We start from the raw sequence: 14,755 nt of genomic DNA, 5'->3' as shown, positions 1-14,755 counted from the left end.
TTTAAAAAAAAAAAAAAAAAACAGCCAATGAAAACTTTATGGAACACACTTCTACTCTGACACACATAAGGTCTCTATGAGTTAGAATGAACTCAACTGCACCTGACTAATGAAGATTGGGTATAAAGCAACATTTCCCAGACTTGGATGTGCGTCAGAATCATCAGAGTTTAATGCACACATTTCTGGGCCCCATCCGGGAGGCTCTATCCAGTGGATCTGGTGTAGAGACCCAGGTGATACAGTTGCTGCTGGCTTGGGGACCCCACTGTGAGAACCACAGTGCACTGGACCCTGACCCACACCTTGGCCTTTGTGGTACCAGCCACATCCCACCTCCACTTGAAAAGATGGGCGGGGAACCAAGCATCTGCTCTCAGCTTGGTCTTGGTGAATGAAAAGGCTAAACCTCCCTGCCTCTCCTGCACCCATCTCAGAGATGCTGGGAAATGCACTCCAGAGGCAGGTTATTGTCCACCAGAGGGATACCAGGCCCAGAAACACTTGATGCTGTGATGGAGACATGCCAAGAGCCGCGGGAGTGGGGTGGGTGAGTTGGACACCGGGATCCACTGAGAAGTCAAAGCCAGCCAAACCCTGCCTGGGAGCTGCTCTGCACAGAGCACAGTAAGTTCTCCTGCTTGTGAGCAGGTCAGCAGGGGGTCCAGGGCCTTGGTATACTGGGCTACCCTTACCCAGGAATGCTGTGGAAACCCCTCACTGTCCATTAGGGACAGCCCTGCCTGCACATCATTACCATCACCACTACCCCACAAATGAGCAGAGCTTTCCCGCCAGGTCAAGTGTGTACAGGAACACCCCTTTTTCCCCCCCCAGCAAGTCTCAGCCACAGGTATCACCCTATGCTCTGTGTTCTGAGGTGCGGAAGGAGTGGGACCTGGCAACCACACCTTGACCTAAGCAATCACATCTGGGTAGATTCAGTTTCCTCATTTCTTGTTAAATCCTCTGTGGTTGCTCTTACAAAGAGCAACAAAACTCCACCACCCAACATGAACCTCGGTGGTCTGAGTTTTCCTATCTGTAACAAGCGGAGCATCTTTGCTTCCCCGGATCTTCCCAGTCCCTTATGGGCTGGGTTTTCTCTCCCCTGTTGGGAATGTCTAGTCTTCACTGGCTCCTGTCTACCCATCCACCCATGGCCATCAAGTTGATTCTGACGCATGGCAATGCGACAAGACACAGAACTGCCCCTTTGGGATTCAGAGGCTGTAACTCTTTACAAAAACAGACAGCTTCCCCTTTCTCCCTCAGAGTGGGCTGGAGCTTTGTGGTTAAAACCAGTTGTCATGCCAACTTTGACAACTTTTAGTGTGTACCACTGAATCCAATAGGGATTTCAATGGCTGATTGTTCAGAAGCAGATCTCCAGGCCTTTCTTACAAGGCACCTCTGGGGGACTCAAACCTGCAGCCTTTCAGTTAGGAGATGAGCATGTTAACTGTTTGCACCATTTGCACATTAAACAGGGACTCCTTGCAGCATATAGAGATTATTTAAATCATTTTTAAGGAAACTAACAGACTAGGAAAAAAGGCCTGGTGATTTGCTTCCAAAAGTATCAGCCAATGAAAACCCTACAGATTTTAACAAGCCTGACGCACACTGATCATGGGGCTGACTAGGACCAGGCAGAGTTCTGTCCTGTTGTGCATGGGGTCACCATGCATTGGGAGCTGACCCGGCAGCATGTTATAAATTGATGAATATTAAGGGGAAAAAAATAGGAACAGTTGTCCTTGAACCAATTCCGACTCATGGTAATCCCATGCATGTCACAGCAGAACTGTGCCCCACAGGTTTTCAATGATTTTTTGAAAATGGATCACCAGGCATTTCTTCTGATGCACCTCGGAGTGCACTCAAACCTCCAATCCTTTTGCTCAGGCGAGAAGCACCAGCAGGCATTAGAAGATGGGAACACGGTTAAAAGTTCTCAGTCATGTGTCAATGTGCTGGTTCCAGATCTTTCCCACCAATTAAATTCAGAAAGGACAAATGGCAAATAGATTAGCTTTGACAACAAATTAATGGGCTTTGTAACGGCTGTGATTTTACAAAGAAGCTCTATGCAAATTCTACTGAGGAAAGAACTCACAGAAAGCAAGTTAAAAGAGCCTGGATTTTAGCATGCTGATGGGGAGGAGGATCTGCTCCTTCCCTATAATCCCCTTCTCCCTGACAACCTGCTGCAGCCACTATACTACACGTTGCATTCCACAGGGAGGGGTCAAGAAGGCAGCAAGGGGGTGGGCACTGGAAGGTACCAGGCAGTTAGGGATGAACCAGCAAGCTCAGACTTCAATGGCACAGAGATTCACAGTGGGTTCTAACTGGTTAGAATAAAGAGAATGCAGCAAAGGAAGGCTGAAGAAATTCAATAACTCAGAACCTAGTAACTGTGATGTAGTATTTCCAACAAGCCTATTTCTCAGGGAGCCAGGGACTTGAAGGTTTAGGATGGGGGGCAACAGGGACAAAGATCCCATCTCAGTATCCTGGGACGTGCTCTAGGAAGGAGTAGCAAGTCTGTTATTAACCGGCTACCAAGTACTGCATGAGTCTCAACTCTAGGGTTCAGTTACCTTAACTCTGAAACAAACATCAAAGGTTTCCAGCTTTGTTTTTGGTTTCTTTTGTTTCATAGTGGAATCCGTTTTCCAAACAGAATCTTCAGCATGGCTCAATTTCCCACAAAAGGGAAACTGATCTGTAAGGGTTGAGGGGCAGGCAGCAAGAAGCCCTTTCTGCTTCTTCCTTGTACACCCTTCCCTCCCCCATCCTCCTAAGAAAAGTTCTGAGTAAATGGAGGGCCCCCCCAACACATGGGTCTTCTCTCATCCTGTCAACTTACAATGCTGTGAAGCACATGAACTGTCAAAACACACCCAATGGAAATATTAAAGGAGATAGATCCGATTCTCATTTTCTGCTGAATCTGCATTTGTGAACTTGCCAATTTGCTAGACTTTATTTGTAACCCCCAAATCAAGACTAGTGACGTTTTTAGGGTCAATTGGGACATGCGCAGAGCAGCCATAAATGTGAGCTGTTTGACATTATTTTCCCAGCGGAGGCTGACAAGCCCTGTCTTTGTCTCTCAGCTCTCATTCTGCAACTTAGTGTCCTTTTCATGGTCTACAGGCTGCTGTTGTTTTATTGACTTCACGTTACAGACACTGCGTTTTTACAAGTGAAGTTTTGCAGCAACCCTGCGTCCAGAACATCTATTGGTGCCATTTTCTCAACAGCATGTGCTTGTTCTCTGTTTCAGTTTGGTTGTTCTCACAAGACTTCACACTTTTCAGAAAGCTATTGTACATATAACAGAAGGCAGTAGAGTGTCAATGATAACTTCGATATGCACTAAGAAAAGCGGACGACCTCCAGAGAGGTGGATTGAAACAGCCGCTGGGACAATGGACTCAACCACCACAATTATGAGGATGGCACAGAACCAGGCAGTGTTTCCTTCGATTGAGCACAGGGTCGCTGTGGGCCAGAGCTGACTCAATGGCACCCAACCAGAGGACACCAAAGCATTTGTGTGATTCACTTTATGACAGTATGTGATGTACCACGGTCATCTAGAACTGAACCCACAGCATCTCCAAAGTATGCCTATATCTCGCGCCAGATTTCTGCAGCTTTGAGCTTTTAGTTCGTGATTTTGCTGTTTGGAATGCCGTTTAGTACAATCTGTGTTTCTGAACATAAGAAGTCAGCAGTGTGCTTTATGGAGACCACACATGTGCTGTTGGATATGAGTCCAAGGTCACACAATGAGCCTATTACATGAGCTGTCTACAAACAGAAACACAAACAGAAAAAGGAGACTTAACAGTTGGCTGATGAAAATGTTGTGACCAGAGGCTTATAGAAACCTGATGCCCGAGAACTTCGTGGAATATACTACTACAAGTAATGGAAACTAGCTGCAATTTAATTTTGAGAACTATTTAAGGCGCGAACTAATCTGAATAGAACTGAGAAGCTACCTCTCTGGCTCATGTCACAATTGGGTCACACCAAGTTGCGAGCTAAATGGCACATCCTCTCTGAGTCCAAGTGGCACCGTGGGTTAATGCACTGGACTGCAAAGTCGTTTGAACCACAAGGTCGGTGGTTCAAGCTCACGCGCCACTCTTTGGAAACCCTATACAGGTCTCTATGGGTTGGAACCAACTCTATGGCACTTAACAACATCAACAAAGAGTGGAAGGAGCTCTGGGGGCATAGTGGGTTATGAGTCAGGTTGCAAGGTCAGTGGTTTGAATCCAGCAGCCTCTCCGAGGGAGAATTGGAGGCTGTTTGCTCCCTTACAGGTTCTTTTGTTGTTGAGTGCCCTTGAGTTGGTTCTGAATCATAACAACCCTGTATAAGGTTCTGAGGCTGTAAATCTTTGTGGGAGCAGAAAGCCTCATCGTTTTCCCATGGAGTGGGTCGGGGGCTCAAACTGCTAACTCTGAGGTTTGCAATCCTGTGCTTATCCTATAAAACCTTAACAGTATACAGTCTTGGAATTCCTAGGGAGCAATTCTACTCCGTCTTATAGGGTTGCTGTAAGTTGGAATGGGATTTTAAAGAGGGGTTAACAGTCTGTTCACATTGCCTTCAGGAGTGGGGCCAGGCTACGTGACCCCGTCCATGTAACCACCATGGCAGTGACGTTAGTGGCCACCGAGTTGATTCTCGACTCATGGGGACCTCATATGACAGAACTGTCCCATAGTGTTTTCCAGGCTGTCATCTTTACGTGAACAGATCGACACGTCTTTCTCCTACCAAGCCACTGAGTACGTTGGAACCAACAACCTTTCTATTAGTAACCGAGCGTTTAACCACTTGCGCCACCATTCAATCCTCCGCATGGGCTCTCAGATGCGGTAAGAACACATCAAGGATGAGTCAGCTTCTCACCAATATGAAGAAGCCACTAGGAGAGGGAGCGGGGTCACCAACCTTGATTCCCAGTTCGATATTTTCTCCTCCATACACATCCATCCCAGGATCCAGAAGACCAATTTCACCGAAGAACTTCCTATTAACAACGAAGGAGCATCCGATCATAGCTGGTGTCCTGATGGAGAGAGACAGAAACTTAGCTCATTAAGGAATAGATTCTGGGGTTCCACCTCAGCAAATCAAGTACAACATCCCTGAGGACCCTCCAGTCCCATGCCCCATCTCTCCAGTAAGCTAAACTACTTTTTGGCTGCAGAAAAAAAATAAGGGGAGGGGGGAACCCTGAAGTGGCAGGAATGACATGACTCTTCACACAGCACATGGTGAGAGCCAGGCCCCCTGCTCTGGCGTTCAGTGTCTCTGAGAGACCACTGACTGCAGTGTGACAGGATGAGGCCCCATGGGTGGCCTTAGAGAAGTCAGGAGGTGAGGAACAAGCCACGTCCACTCCCTACCTCAGGAACGAGGCAAGCTTAGCCAGCCAGGAGTGTGAAGGGGAACCCATGAGGGGAAGGCCAAAAGGAAGGGGTCCATTCCATAATATATAAAGAGCTCCTAAAACTCAACAGAAGAACATCCAATCAAAAATGGACCAAAGTCTTGAATATACATATCACTATAGTATAAATGGCCAATGAGTACATGAAAAGATGTTTAATGTGATTAGTCAGTTTTTATAAAATGAAAAACAACTCGGCCATGGAGAGTCAAATTTGACTCACAATGACCCTATAGGTCACAGAACTGCCTCACAGGATTTCCAAGGCTCCATCTTTAAGTGAACAGACTACCAGATCTTTTCCCTACAGAATGGCTGGTTGAGTTCAAACCAACAATCTTTCAAACAGCTGTCTAACTAACCCAGTACATCCCCAGTGTTTCTATTATTAGTCATTGTTGTTATTGATAAGTGTCTTCAAGTCAATTCCAACTCATAGCAACCCTGTATAGGGTTGTCTGAGGCTTTAAATCTCTGCAAGAGCAGAAAGCCTCATAATTTTCTCACGGTGTAGCAGGTGGGCTCAAACTGCCGACCTCATGGTTCCCAGAGCAGCGCTTAATCTCAGAGCCACCACACCCCATTGCTAGTCATTGTTGTTGTTGTTAAGTGCCATCAAGTCAATTCTGACCCATAGCAACCCTGTATAGGGTTTCCAAGGAGCAGTTAGTGAGTTTGAACCACTGGCCTTGCAGTTCAAATGACTTTGCAGTCTGATGTATTAGCCTACCCACCGTACCACACAAAATGCTTATCAGAATCACAATAAGACACCACATTGCCCCCATTAGAATGATCATAAATTTAAAAAAAAAAAAAAAAAGAAAGCAAAAGATGCTGATGAGAATGTGAAGAAATTGAAACTCTCATTCTCTGCCAGAGGGAACGCAAAATGGAAAAGCCAATGTGGAACACAGTCTGGAATTGCTCAAAAAGTTAAACACAGACCTACTGCATGACCCAGCTGTCCCAATCCTAGGTCTACACCCAACAGAACTGAGAGCAGGAATGCAAACAGAAAGCTGGGCACCAAGGTCCATTGCATTCACAGTAGTCAAAAGGTGGGAGAAAACCTTAAGTGCCTGTTAAAAGATGAGTGGATAAAAAACATGTGGTACCTACATATAAAAGAATAAATAACCGCCCTGTCGTAAGGATAAATGAAGTCCTATCACATGCTACAACAGGTTAATGCACTTGGGCTGCTAACCGAAAAGGTTGGAGGTTCAAATCCACTCAGAGACATCTTGGAAGAAAGGAAACAAAGTCATTGAAAATCTCACTGAGTGTAGGAATTGTTGAATGAAAAACAGATTTTCTCTGGAAATTGTCACCTAGTTCAACATACAAAGTTAAACAACTGAATGAGAGGTAAAACGGGAAAAAAAAAAAAACACCAAAAAAATGTGTAGTTCGAGACACATGGAACTGACATGAATTGGTGTCAACACCATAGCAATGGGTACTAGTTGCTACTCCCTAATATAACATGTTATACGGTAATGTGATGCAATATAATCACTTCCCATAAAGCAATGCGGCGTACCCCATAATGTAACATGTTACTCAGTAATGGGATGCAATATAATCACTTCCCATAATGCAATGCAGTGTACTCCATAATATAAAATGTTAAATATGGTAATGTGATATAATATAATCACTTCCCATAATGCAATGCAGCATACTAGAAAACACTGTGGTGGTGTTTCTATGCTGCTGAGTCAGTTCTGCCTCCTAGAGACCCTGCAAAGGGTTTCCAAGTCTATATACATCTTTATGCAGCAGAAGGCCTCATCTTTCTCTCAAGGAGAGACTGGTAGATTCAAACTGCTGGCCTTGTAGTTAGCAGCCCAGCTTGTAATTCATGATGCTACCAGGGCTTCTATATGCTATGTAGTGTAATGTGATCATCTTTCATACTGTTATGTTATATAGGGTAATGTAGCATTGTTGTTGCTGTTAGGTGCCATTGAGTCAGTACCGACTCATAGCGACCCTGTGTACAACAGAACGAAATACTGCTCAGTCCTGCACTAACCTCAATCATTGCTTCGCTTGAGGCCACTGTTGCTGCCACTGTGCCAAGCCATCCATCTTGTTGAGGGTCTTCCTCTTTTTCTCCAACCCTCCATTTTACCAGGCATGATATCCTTCTCCAAGGACTGGTCCCTCCTGATAATATGTCCAAAGTTTGAAAGACGAAGTCTGGCCATCCTGACTTCCAAGGAGCATTCAGGCTGTACTGCTTTCAAGGTAGATTTGTTAGTTCTTCTAGCAGCTCATGGTATTTTTAAATATTTTCCTTCAACACCTTAACTCGAATGCATCAATTCTTGTATGGTCTTCTTTATCCACTGCCCAACTTTTACATGGATATGAGGTTACTGAAAATACCATGGCTTGGGTCAGACCCACCTTAAGTCTTTAAACTGCCATCTTTAACTCTTGAACATTTTAAAGAGGTCTCAGGCAGCACACTGCCTAGTGTGATATTGACAGCTGATTCCTTAAGTGTTGATGGTTAGTTTGAGACAAATGAAGTCTTTCATAATTTCAATCTTTTCTCCATTTATATGGATGTTGTTTACGGGTCCAGTTGTGAGGACTGTTGCTTTCTTTACATTGAGGTGCAACCTATATTGAAGGCTGGAGTCTTTGGTCTTCCATCTGTTAAGTTTTTAAGTTCTCTTCACTTTCAGCAAGTAAGGTTGTATCACCTGCATATCGCAGGTTGGGAATGAGTCTTCCTTCAATCCTGAAGCCAAGTTTTTCTTAATATAATCCAGCTTCTCAGATTATTCGCTCAGCATACAGATTTAATAAGTATGGTGAAAGAATACAACCCTGGTGCACACCCTTCCCAATTTTAAACCATTCAGTTTTCCCTTGTTCTGTTTGAACAATAGCCTCCTGGTTCTATGTAGAGGTTTCTCATGAGCTCAATTAAGTGTTCCAGGTTACTCACTTTCTACAAGGTTGTCCATAGCTTGTCATGTTCCACACAATTGAAAGCCTTTGCGTACTCAATAAAGTACAGGTAAATGTCTTTCTGGTGTTCTCTGCTTTCAGCCAAGATCCATCTGACACAAGCAATGATATTCCTCGTTCCATGTCCTTCCTCTTCTGAATCCAACTTGAGCCTCCAGAAGTTCTCTATTAATGTATGTAATTCAGCTGTTTCTGTATTACCTTTAGTAAAACTTTACGTGCATGAGATATTAATGATATTGTCCGATGATTTCTGCATTCCGCTGGGTGACCTCTTCTTTGGAATGGGCATAAATACAGATCTCTTCTGGTCAGTTGGCCAGGTAGTTGTCTTTCAAGTTTCTTGGCATAGATGAGTGCCTACAGTGCCACAGTGTCTAAAGATTTCAGTTTCTGCATCATTCAATATTTTGCCCGTTGAAACCTTCAATACTACAAGTAGAAGACTTGAATTTTTCTTCAGTTCCCTCAGCTTGAGAAATGCCGAGTATGTTTTTCTCTTTTGGTTTTCTAACTCCAGGTCTTTGCACATTTCGTTATAATACTTGACTGTCTCCTCAAGCTGTCCTTTGAAATTTTCTATTTAGCTCCTTTATCTCATTTCTTCCATTTGCTTTACCATTTCTACAATAGAGAGCAGGCTAGAGTCTCTTCTGACATTCACTTTGGTCTTTTCATTGTTTATTGTCTTCTTAATGACCTTTTGCTTTCTTTCTGTGTGATTTTCTTGATGCCCATCTCACAACTCTTATGGTCTTCAGTTTTTAGTGTCTAATGCATCAAAATCTGTCCTTCAGATGAGCTCTAAATTCAGGTGGGATATAGTCAAAGTCATATTTTGGCTCTTGTGGACTTGTTTTAAATTTTTTCCAGCTTCAGCCTGAACTTGCATACGAGTCTGCCCCTGGTCTTGTCTCGGCTCATAACATGGAGCTTATCCATTGTTGCTTTCCACAAATGTAGTCAATTTCATTTCTGTGTATTCCACCTGATCAGGTCCAACTGTATAGTCATCTTTTACATTGTTTAAAAGGTATTTGCAATGAAGAAATCACTGATCTTCCAAAATTCTATCAGGTGATCTCCAGCATCATTTCTATTACCAAAGCCTTATTTTCCAACTAATGATCCTTCCCCTCTTTGTTTCTAACCTTTGCATTTCAATCACCAGTAATTATCAATACATCTTGATTGTATTTTAATCAATTTCAGACTGAAGAAGTTGGTTAAAATTCCTTAATTCATCCTCTTACGCTTTAGTGGTTGCAGTGTAAATTAACTGGTTTTCCTTGTAGGAATATGGATATTATCCTATCACAGACAGCATTGTACTTCAAGACAGATATTGATAGGTTCTTTTTAATGATGAATATGATGCCATTCCTCTGCAATTTGTCATTCTTAGCATAGTAAATAGGAGGTTTGGTAGCGTAATGGTTACAAATCAGCCTGCAAACCGCAAGGTCAACTGTTCGAAACTACCAGCTGTTCCACAGAAGAAAGATGAGGCTTTCTGCTCCCGTAAAGATTTACAGCCTCGGAAACCCGGTACAGGGTCGCTATGAGTCGGAACCGACTCCACGGCTCATAACCACCACTATCACCAGCATAGTTAATCATGTGATTGTCAGATTCAAAAAGACCAATACCAGCCCACTTCACACTTCAGTTCACTAATGCTTAGAATATCGATGTTTATGCATTCCATTTCATTTTTGACAACTTCCAATTTTCCTAGGTTCATACTACATACATTCCATGTTCTAATTATTAGTGAAAGTTTACAGCTGTTTCTCTTCGTGTTGCGTTGTGTCCCATCAGCAAATGAAGGTTCTGAAGGCTTTACGTCCACTTGTCTCATCACGGTCAACTCTACTTTGAGGAGGCAGCTCTTCCCCAGTCGCATTTTGAGTGCCTTCCAATCTGAGGGGCTCATCTTCTGGCTCTGTATCTGACAGTACTTTGGTGCTCTTCATCATGTTTCAATATTTAGGTGCTGATAGTGTTCCATTGCTATTCATAAGATTTTTTCAGTGACTAAATATTCAGAAGTAGTACGTCTCTCCTTCCTAGTCTGTCTTCATCTGGAAGTTCAGCTGAAGCCTGTCTCCTGTAGGTGACCCTGCTAGTATTTAAAATATCTGTGGCATAGCTTCCAGAATCACAGCAACACACACGTCACTGCAATACAGCAAACTGACAGATGAGCAGTGGGTAGTGGAGTGTAATGTAATCCTTGTCTGTAATGTAATGTAACACTATACCGTATAATCAATTTCCAAAAAGCAATCTAATGTAATGAAGCAATCAGTTGGAAAGGGAATTTCCTTAGGCTGTGTTGTGTCTCTTGACTATTATCAGACATTCTGGCAGACCTTACTCTCTCTCCACTCTGAACTCTCTGTATTCTGATATACGGATCATGGACACATGTCAGCGGGAGTCTCCAGCCTGCCAGCTCAAAAGCTGACCAGTGGGCTTTGGACTTGCCAGCTCTCCCTATCCCCGCCCAACTGCAGGAACCAATCCTGTGAAGTCAATGTCTGTGTTTCTGTCCCTTTCTCTACATTCTCCATGTGGTATCAACACTGTGCTCAGCTATTCATCAAGAGGTTGGTGCTTCGAACCTATGTAGCAATATCAAGGAAGACAGCGCTGGTGATTTCCTTTTGTAAAGATGCTACCTATGAATACTCCATGAGGCAGTGCTACCCTGCAGTATATGTGGTCCTTGTGAGTTGGAAATGACTCGAAGATAATGTATTTCATGTATATGTATGTATGTTCCTGTTAAGTGCTACTTCTTGTTAAGCGCTGTCGAGTTGATCCCAATACACAGCAACCATGTACAGGGTTTCCAAAAAAAAGTCTGGTGGGTCTGAACCACCATCCTTTGGATATATTACTATTGCTAATTGCTATTAAGTCAGTTTTGACTCATAGCAACCCCAAATAGGGTTTTCCAAGGCTTTAAATCTTTGCGGGAGCAAAAAAAAGTCTCGACTTTCTACCATGGAGTGATTGGCAGGCTCGAACAGTGGACTGTGTGGTTTGCAGGCCAGTGTTTATCGACAGAGCCACCACACTCCCTTCTTGCTATTGTTATTGTTGTTAAGTGCTGTCGAGTCGGTTCTGACCCATAGTGACCATGTATAGGGTTTCCGAGGAGCAGCTGGTGAGCTTGAACTACTGACCTTGCAGTTCAAACAGCGTTGCAGTCTGACACATTAGTCCACAGACACCCACTGGACTCCAAACTCCCTTGCTGTTGTTCTTAAGTGCTGTCAAGTTGGTTCTGACCCAGAGCAACCCTGTACAGGGTTTCCGAGGAACAGCTGGTGAGCTTGAACCGCCAACCTTGCAGTTCAAACGGCTTTGCAGTCTGGCGCATTAGCCCACAGAGCCACACCAGGACTCCCTTAGGATACACACACACACACACACACACACACACACACACACACACATATATATATATATATATAAATCACTGATTCTTTTTCTCTAAAGAACTCTAAGACACCATCACGTCTTATAATTCAAAGAATAAAACAAAAGACTCTTTATCACACAGCCAGCAGGCAGACTCAGTAGAGGATTAGTTTTGGGAGAGCAGGAAATCAGGCCCAGGTTAGGGAGAAACGTTGGTGACTCCCTGGCTTGGAGCTATTAGGAGAATCTTGGGTGAGCTGGATCCAGCTTGTGACAAGGAGGAGTGGGGCCAAAGGCATCCCTGGGTTAGCACAGCTTTCCAAGGAACAATTGCTGAGCACATCAAGAAATTCAGTTAAATTAGAACACTTTTCGCTGAAAGTCTCTAGTCTGGGAATTCGCAGCACTAACATGCATGTGTAATTAAGATCCTATCCCCAGACTGGAAACTCCCCAGGCCCCGAGAAACACCCCAGGAATAAACAACACAGGCACAGAAGAGCACCATCAACAAGTCCTCGCCAAATGCTGGCTTAGGGCCCTCACGGGATGGGTGGGTCCTCAGCAAATGTGGATTCCTTGACCCATCCAGAACCAAGAATCAGATTCACAGAGAAGAGACTCCAGGCCGACTGCCGGGGGAGCCTTCTAGGACCAGCATATATCCTGGCCAGGAGCAGGCACCTGGAAAATTGCTTCTGAATAAATGAATGGGCTGAAAGTCCACAGTGGCCACTTCTGCTGGGTAAGGTTCTAGGAAGCCTTGGGACAAACTGGCAGGCTGGAACCTGAACCCAGGGCAACAGGGAGTGGACCTTAACTGGGAAGAGAGGAGGGAGAGAGGCAAGGAAGGGGAGAGAGCAAGAGAGGGGAATCATGGGGAGGGGAGGCAGGGAAGAAGAAATGGGAGACACAGAGAGGAGGAGGGGAAAGAGAGGGTGAGGAGAGGAGAAAGAAGGAGGGAAGGAGGTGGAAAAAAGAAGGTGGGAGGGGGAGAGGGAATAGTTGTGAAGGGAGAGAGTGGAGAAATGCTGAAATCTGAGGCAAGCTGGAGGGGGTGGGAGGGAAGGAGCAGAGCTGGAAGGAGGGGAGAAGGGGGCTGCAGGGAGGAAGGAGGGAGGGGCTGGAGACGCTCCCTCCCTCTTCTGAAACCTCTCAGATTGCTGCCTAGTATCTTAATCTGACTTGATTTGACCTGGGTGGTATTTTTCAGTTGTGCATGGCACAGGGAGAAGACTTCATAGTGTCGCTTGCCCTGGGGCCTCTACTGCCCAGTTGAAAACATCTCTGGATGTACCACATACCAGTTATTGTAGTTCAGTGCCGTCAAGTCAGTTCCGACCCACAGCGACCCTAAACAGGGTTTCTGAGGCGGTAAATCTTTACGGGAGCAGAAAGCCTCATCTTTCTCCCATGGAGCAGCTGGTAGTTTCGAACTGCTGACCTTGCGGTTCACAGCTCAATTCATAACCACTATGCTACCAGAGTTCACAAGGGGCTATTTCACCTCCATGAAAAAGATCCCAAACAAGACGCCCAGGCTGCTTCCAGGTGGCTCCTATATGACTGGGAAATGTCTTAGAGATGAAATAATTAAAGGATAATCCTTACCCGCTGAGTTCAGTTAAAGGGGGATTCTAGAAAGATCTGACTGGCCTCATGTTCGTCTCTCTCAGTCACTTCCATTGAAAAGTCAGCCACCAAAAACCCTGTGAGCACAGATCTACTCAGACACACAGGTCACCATGAGGTAGGTGGGACCTAAACTGGGGGCTTCAGGGAGCTGGGACCCTTAGTCACACATCTTGTTGCAATGAGCACATCAAAGACAGAGCCAGGAGCCACATTCCCCATCCCCTCTATGGCTTCCCACCACATGCCCAGCCATGCGACCCACAGTAATGGCGCCACAGGGCTGATGAGACTCCAGAACGTGCATCTGAGGCCTCATCCTTTGAGCTCAGCTGCCAGTTGCAGACATCTCAATCCGAGACCATTCAACATAGGATTCACATTAAGGGATCTGCCACAGCTAATAGCTCCATTACAGATGAAAAACTAACCATGTGCATTGTTTCTGTTAATACAAAATATATGAAACCCACACAACAGCCGAGTTCCAGCTGAGGCAGGTGTAAGCAAAGTGAGGCACAGATGAGCAGGAATTTCCACCAAGATCTCCTGAGGATAGGAATCAGATCAGACCTCACTTCTGCTTGAAACCCTCCACCGACTTCCTATTGCCATTCTCAGTCTCACCAGAAAGTCTGTGTTCCGGTGACTTCTCCCACCTCCTGTCCCTGGTCCCTCTGTACCATCCTTGCTGTTACTTGAACAAGCAGGCCTGTTCCCCATCAGGGGGACTGGCTTCTCCTTCTCGGCACTATTTCCAGAGTTTAGCCACATAGCTCCGTTCCCCCGCCTTCTACTCTTTGCTCAGATGTCATCTTCTCACAGGGAGCCACTGTGACCCACATGATTAAAAACAGTAACCACCACCCACCATGCCATTTACATAGTTCGATTTAAGACCACCTCTTTATCATCTTCTGAAATAGTCTATTAAAAAACAAGACAACTACCCCCCCCCCAAACACACACAAAAACAAAAGCCGTTACTATCAAGTCAACTCCAAGCCATGGAGACCCCCATATGTATCACAATAGAAGGGAACAGTTGAAAGTTTAAGTCCACCCACAAGTGCCTTGGAAGAAAGTTCTGGCAATCTATGAACAAAAAACCAGCCATTGAAGCCTTATGGAGTACAGTGCTAGTCTGGCCCACATAGGGCCCATATGAGTCTGAGTCAACTGGATGACAACTATTGGTTTTATCAGCATTTGGAA

At 44.8% G+C, this 14,755-nt stretch overlaps 1 protein-coding gene across 1 annotated transcript in view; it reads right to left on the bottom strand.

The window, feature by feature from the left end:
• WBSCR17 (Williams-Beuren syndrome chromosome region 17) overlaps nucleotides 1-14,755 on the bottom strand; it is a 648,608-nt gene that overhangs the window by 146,969 nt on the left and 486,884 nt on the right. Inside the window, exon 6 of the mRNA XM_006859716.1 lies at nucleotides 4,984-5,101. Within this exon, the coding sequence (XP_006859778.1) occupies nucleotides 4,984-5,101 (118 nt within the window). The remainder of the gene's footprint in view (nucleotides 1-4,983; nucleotides 5,102-14,755) is intronic.

Source organism: Chrysochloris asiatica, unplaced genomic scaffold (genome assembly GCF_000296735.1).
Source record: "Chrysochloris asiatica unplaced genomic scaffold, ChrAsi1.0 scaffold00034, whole genome shotgun sequence".
NCBI lineage: Eukaryota > Metazoa > Chordata > Mammalia > Afrosoricida > Chrysochloridae > Chrysochloris > Chrysochloris asiatica.
This window is presented reverse-complemented; position numbering and strand designations above follow the sequence as displayed.